This window comes from Zosterops lateralis (assembly GCF_965231275.1).
Source record: "Zosterops lateralis genome assembly, chromosome: 30".
Lineage (NCBI taxonomy): Eukaryota > Metazoa > Chordata > Aves > Passeriformes > Zosteropidae > Zosterops > Zosterops lateralis.
The window spans coordinates 5,012,435-5,036,634 of record NC_139790.1 but is presented as its reverse complement, the minus strand read 5'-3'; the positions used below and the strand labels follow the sequence as shown (position 1 = coordinate 5,036,634).

Sequence of the window (24,200 nt, the reverse complement as noted above, 5' to 3'; positions counted from 1 at the left end):
TGGGAATCAAGAAAATGAAAATCCGAGGGGATCTAAAAGATCAAAATCCAAGCGGGATCCAGAAAAATCAAAACTCCAGGGGAATCAAAAGATCAAAATCCGAGGGAATCCAGAGAAATCCCTGAGCGCTGCGTGGGTCGGAGGGAGTCTCGGGATTCCTCAGTTCCTCCCGAACCGGGAACAGCCAGACCCGTGAAATCCCGGCAATTTTCCCATTCCCTGATGGAAAATCTCCTTTCCAGCTGCGCTTTCCCCGCCGCGGGCGAGAATCCCCGGCTCGGGGCCCGGAAAGGGTTAAGGCGGCTCCTGCCGGGCGGAAATCGGCCAAGTTCAAATTCCCCGCATCAATTCCAGCCGGGAATGAGCCGGGACGAGCCGCCGGCATGGCCCGGACCTGCCGCGATTCCCACTTTTATTACTACGGCATCAAATTCGCGCTCTCCGCCTACTCCACGCTCTTCTCGGTACGTTCTTTGCCCATTTCCCCCATTTTCTCCCGTTTCCCCCCGCGTTTTCCCAACTTTCCCCGCGTTTTTCCATGTTTTCCCACCTTTCCCCCGCTGTTTCCTCACCCCCGCGGGCTGGATTTGGCTTTTCCATCTCCTTTCGCTCTGCTGGGTCCCCAATTTCCCCTTTCCCAAAAGCCCCAAATCCCCGAGCAAAACCCGCGGTGCCTCAGAGCGCCCGGGCCGGCTCCAAACTGGGCGATTTTGGGGCTGTTTGGCACCAAATTGGGCAATTTTGGGCTCCAAACTGGGCGATTTTGGGGCTGTTTGGCACCAAATTGGGCAATTTTGGGCTCCAAACTGGGCGATTTTGGGGTGAACCCGCGGGTTTTGGGGATTTTCCAAGCGCGTCCCCCCCTGCATGGTTCCTTTGTGCGAGTCCCGTTCGGAGCAGAAAATTTAGGAAATTCCAATTTTTTTACCCGCCAGGTTCCCCCTGCAGACATCGAGGGGTTTTGAGCCGCGGAGTTTTTTGAAAAGTTCAAAATAAAGTGATTTTTAGGCGGTTTTGAATCCCTGAACTCTGCTCGGGGCGGGATTTCCCCGCACCTGGGAGGGTCAAACACCTGCGGGAGAGGGGAGGGGAAACCCGGGAATTCCGCCCATTTTCGGGGTCTCTTTTTGGGGTTGATTTTGCGTGATTCTGGCTTTATTTCCAAATCTTTCCTGCCCAGGGTTAAATAACCCCGGGGTGGGGCTGACTCTGCAGGTGTGAGCACAGAGATTCCGGTGCAGGTGCCCGGAAATGATTTTAATTTCGATTTTGGTTTTTGACCCATAAAGGAGCTCGGCCCAGCCCTCATGCCCGAGGGTTTGGGCCAGCTCCAAAAATGGCCAAAAATTGGTGTTTTTTGGTAATATCTCCCGGATTTCCCAGGCTCTGTCAGGTGGGAAAGCTGTAAAGGGCCAGCCCTGTGTGACACTCCCAGAAATCCCAAAACCTCCAGATTTCTCCCACGTTTCTGGCTCAGGCTGGAGTTTTGGGTGTGACTTGTGCAATATTCCAAACAAATCCAGGGGAAATCCCGAGGTTTGGGTTCCCAAGGAGCTGACCCCACTCAGTTTGGGGTTTCCCAAAGGTTTTTGGGGTGTTGAAGGAACTATGAGATTTTCCTCCCAATTCCACTTTGGGAATCATAGATGAACCCTGGGACAATACCCAGATTTTTGGGGGAATTTTGGGAGAGCTCCATGGAGAATCCAGCAGTGAGAGGCTCGGATTTGTCCAAAAAAACGGGAAAACAACCCAAAAAAACCCCACTCTGGATGGCTCCAACCCCTCCCGCCTCCATCCCTGGGATGTGCCCAGGCGGGAATTCTGCTCAGGGAATCCACGGGAATTGTGCAGCTCCCGGGAGCCTTTCAGCCTGACCTAATTCCGGCCTCATTTGCATAATCGCAGCCCAATTAATTCTGAGAACCCTCCGAGCCTCGTTAACCCCATGGATGGACGGGCCGGGGCTGTTCCTGGGATGTTTTCTTCTCAATAAAACCAGGATTTTGTAGGAATTTCCTTTAGAAATTTTGACTCCTTGGAATAAAATCCTGAGGGATGAGGGGTGGGCTGATCGCCATTGAGGTCTGGGGTTGAGGATTCCTGGTTTTCCAGCTGAGAGTTTGTCCCAGCCTGTGTAAAATTGGATTTTGAGATGGTGGATCCTTTCCAGGGATTTCATTACAGCTGGAAAAATCCGGGAAGGAGCCTGGGATGAGCTGGAGAGCAGCTTTAAGCCAGGGAATTGGGGGGTGGTTTTAATCCAGTGGAGGAAAGATTTGGGATTTTCTGTTCCCAAAAAAAACTCTTCTTCCCTTTCCTTGGAAAAACCAAAAAATGTAAAAAATACAGAAAATTCTTTCCCCACAGAACTGAGAGCAGGTGTTTCAACCGACCCAGCTAAAAATTGGGATTTTGACATTCCCTCTGGGAAAAAAAAAGGCAATTCCTGTTTTTTCCTCTGGAAAAGGCCATTCCCAGCATTCCCTCTGGAGAAGCTCATGGCTCTGTGAGAACTTTCCCCAGTTCCCAGTTCCAAATTCCCATTTCCCAGTTCCTATCTGACCTCGGGATGAGACAGGAGCTCCTCCTGCCCCAGAGCTGGGTGTCAATTATTCCCTATTCCTTAATTGCTCCTCTCCCAGTCCCACGACTCCAGGACAGGGAATTACACAGGGATGAGGCCTGACCTGAGTTTGAATTCAACCAGGAATGTTCTGGATCCCTGGAACTGACCAAGGCCTGGCTGGAGCATCCCAGGATAGATTTGAGCCCTTTTCCATCCCAAACCATTCTGGGATTCTCCAAAGGCTCAGGAATTCAGCTGGATCTGCTCAGAATCTCCATGAGAAATGAGAGGGGTGAACCCATTCCATGAAAACTGGGAAAAGGAAAACCGTGGGCTGAAGGACCTGCAGTGCCCTGAGGCAGCCTTGGGAATTCCACGCCCTTTCCACGGTCCAAGGATTCCTCTCATCCCTGGGAAATCCTGTCTGGGATCCTTGGATGGATCCAGGTGGATCCATCACTGTGGGACATTCCCCATGTGGGAAATATCCTGATTTCCCGTTATCCCAGACAGAGCAGGGGCAGCCCTCAGCTCCAGGGCTGTGGAACATTCCAGAGCTGTGGGGGTTTTCCTTGGACATCTCCCACCTCCTCCTCTCCCTTGGAGAGTTTTTTCCCACCCCAAATTGCAAAAAAACTCAAAAATCCTGAAACCCTGAAAATCCTGGAAATCCTGAAAATCTCCAAAACCCTGAAAAATCCCCAAAACCCTGAAAACCCCAAATATGCCAAAAGGCCTGAAAATCTCCAAACTGTCAAAAATCCCAGAAACTCTGAAAATCCCCAAACCCCTGAAAATCCTGAAAATCTCCAAAACCTCAAAAATCCCCCCCCAAAACCACTGAAAATTCCAAACCCCCTTAAAAATCCTGAAAACTCCCCAAAATCCCAAAACCCTCAAAAAAAAACCCCAAACCCCTCAAAAATACCTCCAATCCCTGTGCAGATCCTGGGGCTGCTGATCCTGAGCGTTGGGATTTATGCCGAGGTGGAGCGGCAGCGGCACAGAACCCTGGAAGGGATTTTCCTGGCTCCGGCCGTGCTGCTGCTTCTGCTGGGAATCTCCGTGTTCCTGGTGTCCTTCGTGGGAATGCTCGGGAGCCTCCGCGACAACCGCACCCTGCTCAGGATGGTGAGGAGCACCGGGGTGGGAATTCCATGGATTTCCAGTCAAAACTGTGCCTGGGAGGTCTCCAGGAGGGAATTCCATGGATCTGGAGTGACCTCCATGGTTTGGGGATCTCAGGGAGGGAATTCCATGGATTCAGAGTCACTTCCATGGTTTGGGGATTTCAGAGAGGGAATTCCATGGATTCAGTCTCACCTCCATGTGTGAGAGATCCCAGGGAGGGAATTCCCTGGATTCTGAGTCAAAACCATCCCTGGAAGGTCTCCAGGAGAAAATCCATGGATCCAGAGTCACCTCCATGGTTTGGGGATCCCAGGAAGGGAATTCTATGGAGAATTACAGAGTCTCTACCGCATCTTGAGGGTCTTAAACAGGAAATTCCAAATTCCATGGATTCAGAGTCACTTCCATGGTTTGGGGATCCCAGGGAAGGAATTCCATGGATTCAGAGTCACCTCTGTGGTTCGGGGGTCTCCAGGAGGGAATTCCATGGATCCGAAGTCAAAACTACATCTTGAGGGGATCTCCCAGAGAAATTCCATGGATTCAGAGTCACCTCCAAGTCTGGAAGGTCTGAAGCAGGGAATTCCATGGATTCCCACTCAAAACCGTGGCTGGGAGGTCTCCAGGTGGAAATTCTGTGGATTTGGAGTCACTTCTGTGGTTTTGGGATCTCAGGGAGGGAAATCCATGGATTGAGAATCCCCATGTCTGAAGGGTCCTAATCAGGGAATTCCATGGATTCGGAGTCACTTCCATGGTTTGGGGATTTCAGGGAGGGAATTTCACGGATTTGGAGTCCCCACTGTATTTTCCTTCCCGAGGTCCATCCCGGGGTGCGAATTCCCAAGGAAAAGCGAATTCCTAAGGAAAAGCAGCTCCCCCTCTGTGCCCAGCCCGTGTTTTGTGGGAATGGGGAGGTGAAAAGCCGGGAATTATTGAGGACAGGAAGGAGCAGGGGGCGGCCGCAATCAGAGCCTTTGTTGGGATCGGGAATTGTCCTTTCCAGGATAAATCCCGGGAACAAAAGCAATCAGGGGAAGAGGCCTTGGAGGAGCTCTTGGAGCTGAGCGGGGCCCGGCAGCTGCAGCTCTTCGGGGTTTTCATGGAAAAACAGGGAAATTGTGTTTAAAACAATCCAGGGTTTGTGTTTTAAAAATATCCAGAATTTCTGTTCAAAAGGATCCAGGATCATGTTTAAAAGGATCCAGGATTTGTGTTTAAGAAGATCCAGGATTTCTGTGTAAAAGGATTTGGGTTTGTGTTTTAAAGGATCTGGGATTGTGTTTGAAAGGATGTGGATTTGGATTTAGAAGGATCCAGGTCTGTGTTTAAAAGGATCTGAATTTGTGTCTAAAAAGATTTGGATTCGTGTTTAAACCTGGATTTGTGTTTAAAGGATTCAGGATTTGTATTTAGTAGGATCTGAAATTGTGTTTTAAAGGATCCAGGATTTCTGTTCAAAAGGATCTGTGATCTTGTTCCAAAGCATCCAAATCTGTGTCTGAAAGGATCCAGGCTTTGTGTTTAAGAGGATCCAGGATTTCCTTCTAAAAGGATTTGGGATTGTGTTTAAAAAGATCTGGGATTTGTGTCTAAAAGGATCCAGTATCATGTTTTCAAGGATTTGGAATCGAGTTTTAAAGGACTGGGATCCATGTTTTAAAGGATCCAGGATTGTGTTATAAAGGATTGAGAATCCTGTTTAAAAAGATCTGGATTCGTGTTTAAAAGGATTCAGGATTTCTGGATCAAAAGGATCCATGATTTTGTTCTAAACCATCCAAATCCGTGCCTGAAAAGATCCAGGATTTGTGTTTAAGAGGATCCGGGTCTGTGTTTGGAAGGATCTGGATTAATGTTTAAAGGGACTTGGGATCATGTTTAAAAGGATCCGAATTTGAGTCTAAAAGGATCCAGGATCGTGTTTAAACCTGGATTTGTGTTTTAAAGGATTGGGAATCCTGTTTAAAAGGATCTGGGATTCGTGTTTAAGCCGGGATTTGTGTTTCAAAGGATCCGGGCTCGTTTCTCCCGGGGCCGTGGAATTCCCTCTGGAATTGTGGATGATTTGTGCCCGCTCAGGGCGGCTGAAAGCTCCATCCATCTCCCGCCCCCGCAGCGGCTCCGTTCCCATTTATCCACCGGGAACAGGCAGTTCCCGACATCCCCAAATCCTCAGGATCGATGTCCTGGAAACTCCAAAACTCCAACCCCGCAGGATTTGTGCTCCACAGGCAGAGGAATTAAACTGCACAAATTCTGTGTCTTGGGGTTGGAATATCCCGATTTGGGAATAATTAACGAGGAGAAAAACCTTGGAGAGCATTAGGGAGGGAAGGAGCAGCTCCCGGGATGGGGAGGGATTTATCAATTTCCAAGGTTTCTGTGGGAATTAGAGTCACTTATTGGGAATTGGGATTGATGAGCTTGTTAACGGCAGTATTAATTGAATTGGAATTGAGCAGCTCTTCCTGACTCAGCATCCAGAGCCAGAGAAAGATTTCCTTAGGAAGTTTCTCCATGAAATCCGGAACTTGTGCAGAGCTTTGTGCTGGGGAGACCCTCGGGCTCGTTCCCAGTCCCTTACTGGTCCCTTCCAGCTGCTTTCCCGATCCCCCTCTCCAGGATGGATGGTGACAGGTGGGGACACGGCCACCAAGCCACATTTCATCCAAAATTCCAGAAAAAAATGGAATTCCGATGACAAATTCCTCACTTCCCCAGTGGCCGTGTGGCCGCATTGGAGTCGGACACAGATCTGGGATAATCCGTCCTTTCCTCATTCCAGTTCTTCTGGGTGCTCCTGCTGATCTTCCTGACAGAGCTGCTGCTGATCCTCATGGAGATCATCTTCGAGAACAAGGTGAGAACGGGGACAGACGGAATTCCTGGAAATTCAGTCGTCATTCTCAAAAAACAGAATGGTTGTTCCCAAAAGTGGAATGGTTGTTCCCAAAAACTGAATTGTTATTGTCAAAAGTGGAACTGTTATTGCCAAAAACGGAATGGTCATTGCCAAAATTTGAATTGTTATTCCTGAAAATGGAATGCCCATTCCTGAAAATTGAATGGTTATTCCTGAAAATTTAATTTTTATTCCCAAAAAAGGTATGGCCATTCCCCAAAATTGAATGGTTACTCCTGATCATGGAATTGTCATTCCCAAACCTAGAATTGTAATTCCTCGGGGTAGAACTCCAGGATGTGGCAGGAGTTTTACATTTCAATTGATGTAAAATTAATTTTAATTTAATGAGGTGATATCAAAAGTTAATTAAACCTCAAACAATGAGGGAGGGAGGGGGGAGGAACAAATCCGACCTGGAAATGTGGGAAGCACAAATCCGCCCCTGGAACAATGGATGTTCATCAAACTCCCAAATCCCAGAATTAATTGGATTTCAGATGAAATCAACCTCGAGCTGCTCGATATGCAAATCAGCTTCGTTGATATGCAAATGAGGCCGGGGGGATTAATGGGGTTGGGATCCTGGGGAGGGAGGGGTGGAAAGGGAGCAGAACCCTGTGAGGTTCAACTCCCACCTGGGAAATCGGGATTTAATTCCAGAGGGATTCCTGAAAATTCAATGGTTATACCCAAACCCAGAACTGTCATTCCTGAAAATGGAAGTGGGATGAGCCTTTCTGGGGACAAACCAGCAGGAAATGGTGAAAGCCAGCAATGTGTTGGTTTGGTGAAAACCAGGAATGAAAATATTCCTGAACCTTTCCTGAGCTGTTTGAGATTCCCAGGAATCATCCCCGGCACATTTTCCCCTTCCCGAGTTCTCTCCCTGCTCCCGCTCTTCCCAACCTTTAATTTTCCTGTCACGACATGTTTGAAATTTTAATTTTCCTCTTCCCTCCCTTTTTCCACCTGCTACAACCTCAGGGAAAATTTCCCTTTTTCCCTCCATTAACATTCCTGCCTGGTGGGGTTTTTTTGGGAATTAACATTGCTGCCTGGTGGGTTTTTTGGGATTTGAGCAGAGAATCCGCTCTGCCTCTGCCCTGGACACTTGGAGCCTCCCCAGGAACATTCTCAGGTATCCCTAAAATGCCTTTTCCATCCAATTAGTGCTTAATTAATTCCCTGACGTGCCATCCCCAGCCCATGCACACCATTCCCTGCTGGAGTCCCAAGGGATTTCTCTGGATCAGGAAGGATTCAGGGCTCTGTGAGGGCTCTGCTCCCAGCTCGGGAATATTTTTCCATGGATAATTCCCCTCTCTGAGCCTATTTCCCCCTCCTGAGGCAGCACAACCCTTGGCCAGAGGTTAAAATCCCAATTTTCCGTGGGATTGAGGAGTTTGGAGGAGCTTTGGGATCAAATTAAACAGAACAGGAAAAATCAGGTGGAAGAAGATTCCATGGTCAGCTTGGATGTGCCAGGAATGGATCCAAAATGATGGATTTTATCCCAGGAAAGCACCTTGGGATAGGGTAAAATTCCTCCTGCAGTGCCAGCTGTGAAAAACATGGAATTTCGTGTTGTTTTCCTTGACTTTTCCCACATTTTGGGTCTCTCCATCCCAGATGAATGAAGTTTTCCATTCCAACATCCAAGAGGGAATCCGGCACTACTACGATGACCTGGACTTCAAAAATATCCTGGATTTTGTGCAGGAAAAGGTTTGGATGGGAAGAGGGGGAAGTTTTCCAAGGAATGGTTAATCCCATGCCCCATTTTCCCTGGATTTTTGGAGTAATTTCCATCCCTGGGGTGTTTTTCTTGGATATCTTCACCTGGTTGGGTTTTCTGTGGGATTTTTTGCCTGGTTTTGCCTCCCCAGGCTCAGCCCAAGGGGATTATTTGGGAATTATCCTGGAATTTGTGTGGCCTGGGCTGCTCCTGGGCCTGGATCCTGCCAGGATAATTCCATTCCCAAGTTTTGGTGGGAAATCTCTGCCTGGAAATTTTTAAACTCTTCCCAATCTGCCCAGAGAGGAAAGGAGGGAAATAAATTGATTTATACAAGAGAACCCTGGGAAAAATCTCTTTTCCCTGGACCCCCCAGCCCTGATTCCCACGGGAAAATTCCAGATTTGTGGGGGCTGGCAGAAGAGAGAGAATTCCAATGTTTCCATGGAATAGTTGAGGTTGGAAAAGCCCCCCAAGATCAAACCCAACCATTCCCCAGGACTGGGAATTCTGGGATTGCTCCTGTTCTCAGTGTGGATATTTCTGGTGGGAATTTCTTGGCTCTGAGCATTCCTAAATGGGAAAAAAAAACCCATGGAAAATCCCAAAACTTGAGGATGGAACTCTGGGAATGTCCCAGGTGGGATTCGGGAGCAGGGCTCAGCTTTGAGCCCAAGCTGCTCCCAGAGAATTTGGGATGTTCCCACTTTGGCCCCAAATCCCTCAGTTTATCTTGAAGCATCCCAAATCCACAGATTTTATCCCTGAGTTTGGAGCAAAGGAGTCTGAGAGGCCCCTTCCCTTTGGAATTTAAGGTTTAATTCCAGGGCTCCTCCTTGGCTTTGGGACTTTGGGCCCAGCCTTGCTGAGCCGAGCTCAAACCAGGCCGGGAACCCTCTGGAGGCCTCAGATTTGGGGAAAGATGGGAATTTTCCCCAAGTTTTGCTCCAACCTCCCCAGGATGAGGCTGGAATTCTGTGTGGGAATGGGAGCTGCTGGGAGCAGCCAGGAATTCCCAGTGGGGGTTTTCCTGTGAATCTTCAGGAAAAGCTGATTTATTTCTGGGAGTTCCTGCATCTCCAAACAATCTTGGATCAAGCTCCTTCTAAACCATTCCATGGTGGTTTTCCATCATTCCATGGCTTTTCCCACCATTTCATGGCTTTTCCCAGCCTTTTTCCCCATCCACTACTTCCCTCTGGGATTTTCCTCCCCTTTTTCCATTCAATTTTTGGGAGCTGGTCGCCCTCCCCGGCACCAAGAGAAATCTGGGAATTCCAGGTGGGAATCCAGGAATTGTGAACCTGTGCCTGGGATGGAGCAGAGCAGGAGGATCCCAAGAATTTTTCCTGCTTTCCCATGAAAAAGGGGAGCAGAGGGAAAAACCTCTCCCAAAATCTGCTCCTGGATGAGTTTGGTGCTTAAAAAAATTGGAAAAATCCTTTTTTTCTCCTGCTTTTCCAAGCACTCCAACCTTTCCTGGCCATTCCAGACTTTTCCTTTTGGGGGAAATATCAAATTCTGATTGTTTTCAGTGAGGAGGGATGAGTGGTTCAGAACAGGCTCATTTTTATTCCGTGGAGGACACAGAGTGACTTTGATTGGAATTTTTTTTTTTATCTTCGCTGCGGGAAAAGGAGGAAGAAAAGGAGATTGTTTTTTATCCTTTCCCTTTGTAGCTGCAGGATTTGATCCCAATTTATCCTGACGGGAAGAGAAATCCCAGCGGGGCCGATGGGGATTTTGGGATGACTGAGAGCCTCCAAATCCAGCCCTGAGGGTGCTGCCAGAGCCATCCCTGCCTTGGGAAAAGCTGGATTTGTCACCTGGAATTAAACCATGGAAGTGTGGATGAGGCTGAGCCCATGGATGGATCCAAGGCCCTGGGAAAGCCACGCCCGAATCCCTCCAAAATGGGGAAAAATGGGGGAAAAAATCCCACTTTTTTATCCTTTGACTTCCCTGGGAGCAGGGAAAAATTGGGAAGTGGAGATGCAGGGAATTGGATTGGAATTATGGAATGGTTTATGTTGGATACGATCTTGAAATTCCTCTTTTTCCATGGGCTGGGCCCCCTTCCCCTATCCCAGGTTCTTCCAGCCTGGGCTCGGACACTTCCAAAGGATCCAGCTTCTCTGGGAATTCCATCCCAGCACTTCCCAACCCTCACAGGGAGGAATTCCTTCCCATTATCCCAATTAATTATCTCCCATCATGCCTGTGTCCATGGGAATCCATTCCCTGTTATCCCAGGGGCTGATTCCAAACCCCTTTTCCAGAATTTTGAAGGAGTTTCCAGCTGCTCTAGGGCTGGGAAATTCTCTGGGAATTCCATCCCTGCCTTTCCCCAGTGAATGATTTCTCCCCAATCTGCCAACCCCAAATCCCTTGGGAGTGGGATTTTCCTTTCCCATTTCTCCTGGAATTCCGGGCTTTTCCAGGTCCCCCCTCACCCTCTCCCTGTGTTTTTTCCTGCAGTTTTCCTGCTGTGGAGGGGATGAATTCCGGGATTGGGAAGTGAACCGGTACCACTGGTGCAACGGCAGCGGGGCCCTGGCCTGCGGGGTGCCCCATTCCTGCTGCATCCGCGGGGTGAGCCCCAAAATTCCAGGGATATTCCCTCTTCCTGCTGGATTTGCTGCTCCAAACAGTTTCTGCTTAATGTCATTCCCACCTGGAAAAAGGTTTGAGGGAATTTTGGTGTGAGAGGATGAAGGAGCTGGAATGGGAATGTTTATTTATGGATTCGTCTGGAATTTTCTGGGATCGGGGAGGAATTGTTGGAAATGCCGAGGTTTCCAGCTGGGGGGTATAAAAGGTTTGGAGAGGGATAATTTGGGGGGGAAAAAATGGCAGTAGCTTCGAACTTGGGAATGTTCCCCTGGAGAAAGGAAATTCGGGGAAATTTTGGGGCCTAAAGGGGCACCAGGAGAGCTGGAGAGGGATTGGGATAAGGGTTGGAGGGACAGGACACAGGGAATGGCTTCAAACCAAGAAAAAGGAGATTCAAATGGGATTTGGGATGCAATGAGGGTGGGGAGGGGCTGGGATGGAATTCCCAGATTTGCTGTGGCTGCCTCTGGATCCCTGTGAGTGTCCAAGGCCAGGCTGGAGCCACCTGGGACAGTGGGAATTGTCCCTGTGGGTGGCCCTGGATGGGATTTAAGGTCCTTCCCAACCCAAACCCATCCAGGATTTTGGGATCTGACTCAGCTCCATCCCAGCCTGGATCCTCCCCCAGTCCCATTCCCATCCGGACACTGCAGGATTTGGAAGTTTTTGGGATCCCATTCCTGGTCCAGGCTCCCACCGAGGGGATTTTTGAGGAATTTGCTGCCAACAGGGCCAGGAGGGCTTTGTCCAAGGTTCCCTCTGGACCCTTGGGATCAGGAAAAGCTGGAATTCCAACACCCCACATGGAGCTGGGCTCTGGAGGGAGCAGAATTCCAGAGCCAGGAGATTCTCCTGAGGATAATTCCCACATTTGGGAATCCAAACCAAGCTGGGATTTTTGGCCTGGATTGTTTAATCCAACCCTCCTCCTCCACAGAATCCATCTGAGAATAAAACCTCAGGATTGGGAAAAACTCCCAATATCCCGGCAAGGCTGGAAAAGGAACGGCTCTGCCCAGCCCAATCCCAGCACCAAAAGCTCCAGAGCTCTGGGAACGTCGGCCCCAGATCCGAGCCCCGGCCCTCGCCCGGCACGAGGAAAGTTCCTCATCAGTCCCGCGTTGTTCCGGGGGTTTTAATGGAAAAAAGAGGGAAACGTGAAGGGGTTTAATCAGCAGAGCGAGCCTGGTATGCAAATGAGATGCAGATTTGAGATCCTCTCCAATCAGGGCCTTGATTAATGAACCCCAAGGCTTCTGGAGATGGAATTAGGAATTCCTGTGGTGAGGATGGGCTGCAGGGAGCCGAGGGAGCTTTTTGGGTATTTTTACACTCCTGTGGGGTTTTTTTTGACAATTTGGCAGAAAAAATCCCAAAATCTGAGCACGGAGAGGGAAAAGTCCCCTTAATCCAGAGGGGGAGAATTTGGGAAACTTTTTGGGAGTGCTCAGGGCCAGGTTGGAGCAGCCTGGGATTTTGGGAAGTGTCCCTGGTGTGGGATGGGATTTAAGGCCCCTTCCCACCCAAACCATTCCAGGATTTCCCAAGCTGGGTCTGGAGGATGCTCCAGGAGGAAAATTCATTGAATTCATGGAATCTCTGTGGTTTTTCCAAGAGGGAAAGCCCCCGGCTGTGGCCCTGACACCTGGAGAGGTTTTTTGGGAAGTGAGACCTCACCAAAAGCTCCGGAATCTCTGGGAGAAAGAGAACCTGGGAAGCACCAAAACCTTGGGATGGATTTGGCCTCATTCATGAAGGAATCAGCACAGCACAGCCCCAGAATTCTGGGAAAAGAACTGGGAGAGCTGAATCCCTTGGGAATTTCCTGACCTTAAATCCCGCCCAGGGCCACCCATAGGGATAATCCCCACTGTCCCAGGGTGCTCCAACCTGGCCTTAGGCACTTCCAGGGATCCAGAGGCAGCCACAGCAAATCTGGGAATTCCATCCCAGCCCCTCCCCACATCCCAAATTCCTTCCCAAATTCCCACCCCAATCTCCATTTACCAATGGGAAGCCATTCCCTGTGTCCTGTCCCTCCATCCCTTGACCCTAGTCCCTCTCCAGCTCTCCTGCAGCCCCTTCAGGCCCTGGAATGTGCTGGAAGCTCTCCCTGAATCCTTCCCTTGTCCCAGTGAACATTCCCAGCTCTCCAAACCCAGCTCCAGAGGGGCTCCAGAATCCTGGAATCTTGGAATGGTTTGGGTTGGGATTTGCCCTGACGACCCCTCAGTTCCAGGGACACCCCAAAATCTGAGGGAGCGGCCCAGGGGGAGACCTGGTGCTGGGCACCTCCAGAATTCCTGATTTCTTTTGGAATTCTGCTGTTTTCCTGGGATAAATCTGTTTGTTTTTCCCGGGATAAATTCATTCCCATTCCCTGCAGGTTCCCGGAGGAGTGGTGAACACCCTGTGTGGGTACCGCGCCCTGGACAAGGAGGTGACATTGGGATTTTTGGGAATTTGCTTTGCTGCTCCTTCTTCCCCAAATTCCAAAAAATTGAACTCTCCCTGAAGGAATTCCTGTTCCCAAGCAAGGCTGGGATGCAGCTGCTCTGAACTTACTTTTGGGGCTTTTCCCTGGAATTTTGGGGCCCGTTTGGAGCCCAGGGATCCCAGCAGCTCCCCAGAACAGGGATTGTCACCTGGGAATTCTCTTAAACATTCCCAGCAGGAGAAGGGTGGAGCTCGAGGGTGGAGGGATCGGCCCAGGATCCATTCAGGCATACCCCAAGTGCAGAAATGTGGGAATTCCCAGCTCAGAGAGGCCCCAGCTGGGGGAATTTGATGCTCCAGGGTCTCTCCCAGGTCCCACTCAGGGCCCCAAAATTTGCAATTTAATCCCAACAACATTCAGACCTCGGCTCTGAAACTTCCTTTGGGAGTTTGAGAACAAAACCCTCTCCCCCTGGGGTGGTGATTTGGGCCAGAAACCCCCAGCCCGAGGTTGTTCCTGACCAAAGTCCCGGGAAAGCCGCAGTTTCTGGGAATCCGGCAGGAATTTGGGCTCCTCTCTCCGCTCTCCAGCGCCTGGAGCTGCTCGGCACCATCCACGTCCGGGGCTGCATCCACGCCGTGGGGCTCTGGCTCAAGGACAACTTCCAGGCCACCCTGGCCATCGTCTGCTCCCTGCTGCTGCCTCAGGTACGGGCAGGATCCCCGGGAATCCTCTCCCCGATTCCTGGAATTCTGAGTTGGGAAGACCCCCCAAGGATCAGGGATGAGCCCCCAGTTTTGGGGTTTTCAGCTCCATCCCGACTGGCGGGATCTGAGGGCTCAGCTCCTTTCCCTGTGCTGGAGGGTGGGAAATGAATCATTTGGAATCCCAGTTCCAGCTGGGATTTGTGGCTGGGCAGGAAAAGTCATCCCTGGCAGAAGGGGCTGGGGTCCCTCATGGAATCCGGTTTGGGATCCAATAACAGCCCCTGGAAGCAAATCCTGGCCCAGCAAATCCTGACCCGTTTGTTCTCCCAGCCCTTGGCAAATGGAGGAACCCTGGATAAATCCCAGTCCTGAATCCTGCTCTGGATAAATCCCAATCCTGCATTCTTCTGTGAATAAATCCCAGTCCCAAATTCTGCTCTGGAAAAATCCCAATCCTGAATTCTGCTCCAGATAAATCCCAATCCCATTTTCCACTCCAGATAAATCAGAATCCTGAATTCTGCTCTGGATAAATCCCGAATTCCACTCTGGATAAATCCCAATTCTGAATTCCCCTCTGGATAAATCCCAATCCCAAATTCCACTCTGGATAAATCCCAATCTTGTCCTCTGCTCTGGATAATTCCCAATCCCGAATTCCTCTCCAGGTAAGTCCCGGTTCCAAATTCTGCTGGGTTTGCCAGGCCTTGGATCTCCCCTGAATTGTTCCTGACCAAACCATGAGGATTTGCTGTGGATTTGACCTTTTTTTGGATTTATTTTGAGCAGAAAACTTCCCTTTTGTGGCCACATTGGGATTGCTGGGGGTGGTGCTTCCCAGGGGTGGGGTTTGATCCCAGTGGGAATGAAGTGATTCCCGGCTTTATCTTTGCAATTCTTCTCAGTTTTCTGCTTTCACCAAAAGGCAGGAAGGGCTTGGGTAAAGCAGCAGCTGGTGGGAAATTTGGGATAATTTGTCAGAGCTGGACTTTGGGCTCGCAGATGGTTCAGACGCGATCCTGAGGCAGGAGACCCTTCCTGGCTGCCATTCCAAAATTTTTCTGGAGTGTTTCTTTCCAAATGAGCATCAGGCATCTGTGGGAAAGGCAGGAATGGGGGAAAAAGGGCCGGAATGGGGCTTGGAGAGACAATGTCGATTTATCTCATCCCAATCCACCGGCGCCGCCTCCCGCAGCCTCAGCCATTAACAGCCAGTGGCTAATTGGGAATGCTGGGGAGAAATCCACGGGAATGCTGAGCCCTGATGGATCCAGAGTGGTGCCATTAATTGGGAATGCTGGGGAGAAATCCATGGGAATGTCGAGCCCTGATGGATCCAGAGTGGTGCTGTTAATTGTGAAATCCCTGGGAACACTGATGGATCTGAAGTGGTGCCATTAATTGGGAAATCCACGGGAATGCTGATGGATCTCAGCGTGAGCTCTTCCCACAGAGCCGGAGCAGCTTGTCCTCCCCATCTGCTCCCAAATTTCAGCACTTGGAAGATGGATTGGGCTGGATCCTGCCAGGATTTGGAGGGAATTCAGTGGAAAATGGTGCTGCCAGGAGCTGTCATCCCTCAGACAGCTCCATTTCCAGAGATCCGTAGGGAGAGGTTTAGATTGGCCTGGAATTGCAGATCCAGGAGGGAAGAGGTTGATGTGAGGAGAGGACAGAGCCAGGAATTTTGGGAAGAGCTCAGGGACTGAGCTGTGCCAGCCCTGCCCTTTGTCCCACAGGGAAAATGTCCCTGGGTAGGGATCCAACCTCCTCGGTGGGAAACTTCCCGGATGGTGCAGGGAAATTTGGGACTCTGATCCATGTCCTGGATTCTGATCCATGTCCTGAGCCCAGCTTTGGGCTTTTTCCCACTTTTCTTCATTATTCCTCTTCCTTGAAGTCAAACCTGGGCCTTGGCTGAGCCCCTGGGCTCCGAGGTTGAGGATTGGAGCTTGGTTCCTGTCCCTCATCCTGGCATCCCAGGTTTTCTTTGGATCTGAGAGGAGCACCGTCTCTTGGATCCTGGAAAAACAATCCAAGGAAAGTTCTGGCTGGCTTGGAGCACCCCTGGAGAGTGAGAATTGTTGTGTTCTCTTCCCACCTGGCTCAGGGGTGGGGAACAATCCCACCTGACATTCCCATCCCGCAGGAAGTGCCGGAATTCCAGGTTTTCTCTGCTTTTCCCATGTCCAAGTGGGAGCCTGAGGCACAGGAGGGACAGCCAGCCTTTGCCTCCAGAATGGGGCTCAGGAAAAGCTGGTCCTTGTGCGAGTCACTGAGATGGGAGAGTTGGGATGAGAAAATTCCTCCTGGAGCTGCTCCCGAGGCTGAAGGAGTCAGGGAATCCAGGATCCCCCCACACCCGGGAACATCCCAGCCTTTTTTAAAGGGAAACCCCAATCCCATGGGAGAGGCTCTGTTCATTCTCCCCCTCCATTCAGAGCCAGGCACAAACTCCACCTCCATCCATCCCTGGAATTCTTTTTCCCCGTTCCCCAGCAACTCAAATGCCCTTGTTCCCACCCCAGCTCCGTGCCCTTCATCCCACACATTCCCTGTCATTCCTAAGGACCTTTTCATCCCAAACCCCCGCCACGGCCTCGGGCTGCCTGTGTTTAATCACGGAGCAGCCCCGGATTTTCCAGCTCATCCATCCTTTCCCTGCCTCCAGCAGGATCCTCCACGGGGCTGGGGACGTGCTGGGGCTGCAAATGAAGCACAAAAACTCCAATGTTGTTCTTCCAGAGGCTTTTAGGGAATTGCAGCTCCAGCGTTTTCCTTCCCAGGCCTGTCCAGGGATTTTTTTTTTTCCTGATGTTATTCCAGAGAATCCTGGAATGGTTTGGGTTGGGAAGGGCCTTCAAGATCCCATCCCACCCCTGCCATGGCAGGAACATTTCCCACTGTCCCAGGTGGCTCCAGCCTGGTCTTGGGCATTCCCAGAGATCCAGGGGCAGCCACAGCAAATCTGGGAATTCCATCCCAGCCCCACCCCATATCCCAAATTCCCACCCCAATCTCCATTTCCCAGTGGGAAGCCATTCCCTGTGTCCTGTCCCTCCACCCCTTGGCCCCAGTCCCTCTCCAGCTCTCCTGGAGCCCCTTTCAGGCCCTGGAATGTGCTGGAAGCTCTCCCTGGACCCTTCCCTTGTCCCAGTGAACATTCCCAGCTCTCCCAGCCTGGCTCCAGAGGGGCTCCAGCTCCGGGACCATTCCCTGCTCCTCTCAGCCACTTTAATAAAACAGAAACAGGAGCAGGAAAACCTTTGCATCCTGTTTTTTTCCCTTAAAAACCGAGATTTTTTCCCATCCCAAGGAAGCAGAAAGTGCCGCATCCAACCCAAACCAAGGCACAGCCATCCCCAGCAGATCCCTGCCCATCCATCCATCCCGGTGAATCATTTTTCCCCCTGTCCCATCCATCTCCAGACTCTGCATCCCAGATCCTCTCTGTGGGCGGCCCTTCCCTCCCCGGAGTGTCAATCCTGGAGATGAACGACTCCATTACGTAAAAAAAAGTAGAATTTTCCTCGAGCCGGGCATTTTTTCCAGTGCAGCATCTTCATCTCCCAATGACAGGGATGGAAAACGTTCCCTGTGCCAAGGGAACATTTCCTTGGAAGATTAATTTGAGATTGGTTTGCTCTCCAATCTCCCCATGGCTCTGGGGTTGGGAGTGAGAAAAGGGAATAAATGGGATTTTTCCATTTGACATCTCCATAAATCCCAATTTAGGGATAAAAATTCAAAAATGGAGGAAAAACCCCTCACTTTGGGCTTTGTTAACTCTGGGAAAGCCTGGAATGGTTCAGCATTCAGGGTGAGCAGGATCCAGCCAGAACTAGGCAATGTTCCCATATTTCCATGGAAAAGGGAAATATCAGGGAATTTTCCTTGCTGGGGTCAGGCACAGCCCATCCCTAAGGGAAAACATCCATGGACTTCCAGGCCCTTTTTCCAGAGGAGGAAGAGAGGATCTGTCCATCACTTCCAGGGAGGATTTGGGATGATTCCAGCCCCAATTCCCAGTGGAAAACTGTTCCAAAGGAACCAGTGGAGAAACCATGAGCAAAGCTGGGCTTTGGGATGGAGCTGAGCCTTGGAACTTTACATGGGAGACAGGAATTAGGTTTAGAGGAATTATGGAATACTTCGGGTTGGGAGGGACCTTTGGGACCATCTCATCCATGGCAGGAATTCTCATGATTCCCAGTGGAAGTTTTATGAATTCCCTTGTTGTGTGACGCTTCCAGGATTTATTCGCCCCCTGGAGGAGCAGCTTTTCCATGGATTTCCACCCCCTGGACACTCAAATCCCACAGCAAAAAGCCTAGGAAGAGTCAAATTCCAGCCAGAAGAACAGGCAGTTCCCTGACTTCCAACAGCAACAATTCCCAAATCGTTCTTCCAGATCCCCATCCCAGAAAAAAATCTGCTTTTTCATTTTTCCAGCTTCAGCTTTGCTGCGTTTTGTTCCCGTTTTCCCCCACAGTGGCTCCTCCCGAGCTCCGCGGTGCCGTAAAATCCACGGATCTGCCGGCGCTGCAGGAACACGTGGAGCCCTCGGATATTGGATACATCCATAATTCCTGACAGCTTCCACCCTGCTCATTAAGGGGGAGAGGGAATTTAGGGCTGGGCTGGGATGGGAATGGGATCGTAACTCAGCTGGCAGTGACGGCTCTGGGACTGGGGATCCTGACTGAGGCTTGGGATGGTTTTATTCCCTTCCAGAATTCCTGAATTCCCCATTTTCTCTGGGATTAGGGATCCTGACTGAGGCTTGGGATGGTTTCATTCCCTTCCAGAATTCCTGAGTTCCCCATTTTCTCTGGGGTTCCTCAGCAGGAGGGATCATTGCTCCAGACCTGGCTCTGTTTCCATGGAATGCAAACACAAATCTTTTCGGGAGGGAAAAATGACAGATTTGCCCCCAACTCCCTCATTTCAAAGGGTTTTTCCGGCTTCACGGGATGGGGAGCGGGATTTGAATTGGGAACGATGACAGTTCAATAATGGGAATGAGCAGCTTGACATCCATGGAAATGGGATTGGAAAACTTTAATTCCAAAGGATTTGCCATTGGATGGGGATCAGCACAATCCCATTATCCCAGAGGTGACTCCAGGCTGTCCCTGGAGTTCCTGGAGTGCTGGAGCTGTTCCCAAACATCCCAAATGGGGTGAGACAGCCTCATTCCAGAGTCCCAGAGATTTCCAGACTTTTCGCTCCAGCACCTGCAGGGCTTTTTCCAACCCCAAGGGCAGGAATCCCAAATTTCCAGAGCTGTGAAAGGCCTGGAACTGTGGGCCAGACTGGAATTGATCCCATTCCCAGGGATCAGCTGGGATATCAAAAATCTGGGAATCCCTGAAGATCCATGGGAGGGACTGGGAAAGTGGGAATGGGGCAGGAGCCAACGGAGAGCTCCAGGATGGGCTCAGTGCTGGGAGAGAATTCCAGGGATGGGGTGGGATTTTCTGCTTTATCTGGCTCTGGGAAGCTGTTGATCCAGGAAAATCCCCTTGGGATCCACTCCAGGGTGGATTTGGGAAGGAAAAATCAACACTGAGCCAGAATTCCAGGAGCCCCTCTGCTCTGGAGCTGGGCTGGGAGAGCTGGGAATGTTCACTGGGACAAGGGAAGGATTCAGGGAGAGCTTCCAGCACATTCCAGGGCCTGAAAGGGGCTCCAGGAGAGCTGGAGAGGGACTAGGGTCAAGGGATGGAGGGACAGGACACAGGGAATGGCTTCCCACTGGGAAATGGAGATTGGGGTGGGAATTTGGGATATGGGGTGGGGCTGGGATGGAATTCCCAGATTTGCTGTGGCTGCCCCTGGATCCCTGGAAGTGCCTAAGGCCAGGTTGGAGCACCCTGGGACAGTGGAAAATGTCCCTGCCCATGGTGGCACCAGATGAGCTTTAAGGTCCTTTCCAACCCAAACTATCCCATGGCTCCATGTGCAGGTTTGGATGGGATTTTGGGAAGGAATTTTGGATTCCTGGGATGTCCAAGCCCAGGCTGGGCTGGGAATTGTCCCTGAGCCCTGTGTCCCTGTCCCGCAGGTGCTGGGCCTGGCCATGGCCTGGCTGCACTGGCAGCAGCTCAACGAGATCCATTCCCGCCTGGATTCCGTGGATTTCCCGCTCCGGGACCCGCGGGATCTCAGCTTGGCCTCGCTGGATCTGCGCGGGGCCGGCTGGTGCTGGTGCCTGCCCCGGGAGGGGGGGTACGTCCCGGTACACCCCGGGAATGCCCCGGACGAGGACGAGGAGGAGGAAGGAGCCGCCTGCAACAGCAGAGTGTGAGGAGGACTCGGACTTGGAGTGGAACGTGGGAAAAATGGAGTTTTTCCTCTCAGCTCCTGAAGATTCTTTGGGAAAACTGGGAGAAAATGGGATTTTTCCTGTCAGGTCCTGAAGGATTTTTCCTCTCAGGCCCCAGTGTTTCTTTGGGAAAACTGGGATTTTTCCTTTCTTTGAGAAAACTGTAAAAAAAAATGTTTTTCTTCTCAGCTCCCATTGGGAAAACTAAAAAAATTGGGGTTTTTCCTCTCAGCTCCCTAAGTTTCTTTGGGAAAACTGGGAAAAAAATGGGATTTTTCCTCTTAGGTCCTGAAGGTTTGGTGGGGTTTTTTTTAAAACTGTGAAAAAATGGGGCTTTTCCTCTCAGCTCCCAAAGTTTCTTTGAGAAAACCGTAAAGCATGGGATTTTTCTTCTCAGCTCCCATTGGGAAAACTGTAAAAAAATGGGAATTTTCCTCTCAAGTGCTGAAGTTTCTTTGGGAAAACTGAAAAAAATGGGATTTTCTTCTCAGCTCCCATTGGGAAAACTGTAAAAATTGCAGGTACTCTCAGGTCCTGAAGTATTTTTTTTTAACTTAAAAAAAAAGGGATTTTTCCTCTCAGCTCCCAACATTTCTTCCGGAAAACTGGGGAGAAAATGGGATTTTTCCTTTCAGGTCCCAGTGGGAAAACTAAAAATTGCAGGTCCTCTCAGTCCTGAAGTATTTTTTTTTTAAACAAAAAAAAAAAAAACGGGATTTTTCCTTTCAGGTCCCAAAGTTTCTTTGGGAGAACTAAAAAGAAGAAAAAAAAAAAAAAGGGTTTTTTTCCTTTCTTTGAGAAAACTGTGGAAAAAACATGATTTTTCCTGCCAGGTCCTGAATTTTTTTTTTTTTTTTTTTTTTTTTAACGGTGAAAAAATTTTTCCTCTCAGCCCCCAGCATCTCTTTGGGAAAACTGGGATTTTTCCTTTCTTTGAGAAAACGGAAAAAAAAAAAAAAAAGATTTTTCTTCTCAGCTCTCATTGGGAAAACAAAAAAAAAAGGCGTTTTTCCTCTCAGGTCCTGAAATATTTTTTTGAAAACTGGAAAAAATGGGATTTTTTCCTCTCAGCCCCCAAAGTTTCTTTGGGAAAACTGTAAAAAACTCTGGGAATGTCTGAACCCTCCCTAGATTGTGAGGGGGAAATTGTTTTTTTTTCCCAATAAATGGAATTTCTGACACGTTTTCCAAGGTCACTTCTGCCCGGTCGGGGTTGGGGCGTTTTATTCCCGCTGATTTCCTGGGAAATCCTGAAGGAGATCCCAGGAATTTTTAAGACCAGGACAGGTTTGTCTGAGATAGTCCCAGGATGGAGGAAATTCCCTGGAAGGAGCAGGTGAGGAATTGCCTTTCCCGGTGTTTTATTTTTTCAGCCCAATTTGTTGATCCAGGTGGGAATTCCCTCCCGGATCTTTTGGGATCTGGGAATTAAAAACTGGGGAGGGGTTGCTGATGAAACCCTGGGGCAGAGGAATTGCAAGAATAGGAAATTTCTCCCAAGAATGGGGGGGTTTACCTTCAAAAATGTGGGGTTTTATTCCAGAAAATGTGGGGGTTTGTCCCCAGAAAACCCCAGTGGATCCCTCTGCCACGGTCCCTGGGCCTGGGGAAGGAAAATCTCTCCCGGGAGCCAGAAATCAAAAAATGGAAATGGATACAAAAAGGGAAAAGAAAAGGGAGAAAAGGGAAGGGGAGAGGGAAAAAGGAAAAGAAAAAAAAAAAAAAAAAAAAAAAAGAAAAAAGAAAAAAAAATTAAAATGAAAAAATGAAAGAAATGGAGAAAGGGAAACAAAAAGGAAAAAGAAGGAAAGAGAGGGAAAAACATGAAATAAAAAAAAGGGGAAAGTGAAAGGAAAAGGAAAAAATCAAAGTAAAAAGGAAAGGAAAAGTAAAAAAGTGAAATGTGAAGGGAAAGGAAAAGTTAAAAACGGGAAAGCAAGAGGGAATGGGGGGGAATGTGAAATAAAAAAGAGGGAAAAAGTAGAGAAAATGTGAAAAGGGAAAAAAGTGAGGGGGGGAAAGTGGGTGAGTGAAAGAAAGAGAAAAAAAGTCAGTTTTTCAGAAGAAAATTGGGAAAACTTTCCAAATTCCATTTTTTCCCAAGAAAATGGGGGAAATCTCCCTTTTCCCAGAGGAAATTCCATAGCAATTCCCGTGAATTGCGAGAGCTCGGCCTGCATCCCGTGGATTCCCAAACTCGGGATGCGAGTCCCGGGCTCTGTCTCCCTCTCCCGACCGTTCCCAGTTTTCCTTTTATCCAACCCGGCCCCAGTTCCCAGCGAGGGCAGGAAAACCCCTCTGGATCCGGGATTTTCCCCTTGGAAGCGGAGCTGGGGCACCTCGGGAATATTTGTGAACATTTTGGCCAAAATCCGAGGGGGCGGGAGGGAGGTGAAAAAGGCAAAAACTGGGAAGAGCAGGGAATTGGGCTTTTTCCTGGGATGAACTGGGATCTTTTGGGAATTCTTTCCTTGTGGGCTCCAGGGATTTTCCTTTGCTTCCTTCACCCCCGCCCCCCGGGAAATTTAATAAAACCTCGAGGGATGTGAGGTGATAAAGTCCAGTAAATTCCTGTGGATTTTGAGGGAAATAGAGAAATCCCACTCTTTTCTCTGGATTTCTGGGACAAAACCTGGATTTCAATTTGCTGGTGGGGATGGGAATGGGTCCTCATCTCGGGATTCATCCCGGCATTTTTGGGAAAAATGGATTTTCCTTCAGCTCGGGCTCCCAGCTCCGCAATTCCCACAGAGAACAAAACGCCTGGAAAATGGGAAAAGTGAAGGGAAGAAGGAGCAGGAAATCCCAAAATCTTTCCTCAAAATTCCACATTAACAGGCGCACCAAGGACATTCCCAAATTCCCACTGAACGGAGCTGTCCTTGCTCCATAAGGACGGGAAAATCCCATCCAGAGGGAGCTGGCAGGGATATGGGAGTAGGGAAAAGCTCGGATCCCACCCAGGCCCAGACATGGGATCATCCCAGTGAAGGGATTTGGGATCATCCCCTGGAGCAGGATTTGGGATCATCCCATTGAGGAGATTTGGGATCATCCCATTGAGGGGATTTGGGATCAGTCCCAAGGGAAAAGCCCCAGTCTGGGATCAGTCCAAAGCTCCAAATCCCATTTCCCAATCCCGGTTTTCTCTGGAACGAGAGGCCGGGTGCCGTTGGATGGGGATTTATTGATGTTCCCGATAAAAGGCTGCACAGAGTGGAGGAATCCAGGCGGAAATGGCAGAGGAGCCATGGCCGAGATTCCCAACCCTGAATTCATGGATGTGGAAAGGAAAATGCGGAATTGGGAATTAATCCAGGGGAAACCCTGACCCTAAACCTGCCCAGGTTGGGGGAGCTGTCAGGGGCCAATCCCAGCTTTACAGAGGATTTGGGATCATCCCACTGAGGGGGATTTGAGATCATCTCGCTGCTGAAAATTCCCACCATTCCCTAAGATCTGGAGCACAGAAATCAGAGCAGTTCCTTTCCCAAATCCTTCAAAAATGTGCCAAAATCCATGAAAAAAAAATCCCCCACCACCCCAGAAACCCCAAGTCCTGCCAGTCAGGGTGGATTTCCCACATCCTGGTGCTCCCACATGGAAAACCCATCCCTGTTTAGGGCCAGCTCCTTTCCCTCCCTCCGGAGCGCCCCGTGATCCTCCGCGCTCCCGGCGTCGATTGGCACTGCCCAAAATCCATCGGGAGCCGGAGCTGCCGGCACTGGGCTCCACGGGATGTTGGGAAGAGCAGCTCTGACTCCAGGCAATC

The 24,200-nt window shown here is 49.8% G+C and overlaps 1 protein-coding gene across 1 annotated transcript; it reads left to right on the top strand.

Annotated features, from left to right (window-relative positions):
- Positions 1-361: 361 nt before the first annotated feature.
- On the top strand, positions 362-21,085 carry LOC310920469 (tetraspanin-15-like). Its single transcript, XM_083880454.1, has 8 exons — positions 362-464; positions 3,515-3,700; positions 6,489-6,563; positions 8,238-8,333; positions 10,822-10,935; positions 13,343-13,396; positions 13,984-14,100; positions 20,168-21,085. The coding sequence occupies exons 1-8, from the start codon at positions 384-386 to the stop codon at positions 20,408-20,410; spliced, it is 966 nt and encodes a 321-aa protein (XP_083736580.1). The 5' UTR covers positions 362-383; the 3' UTR covers positions 20,411-21,085.
- Positions 21,086-24,200: the final 3,115 nt, after the last annotated feature.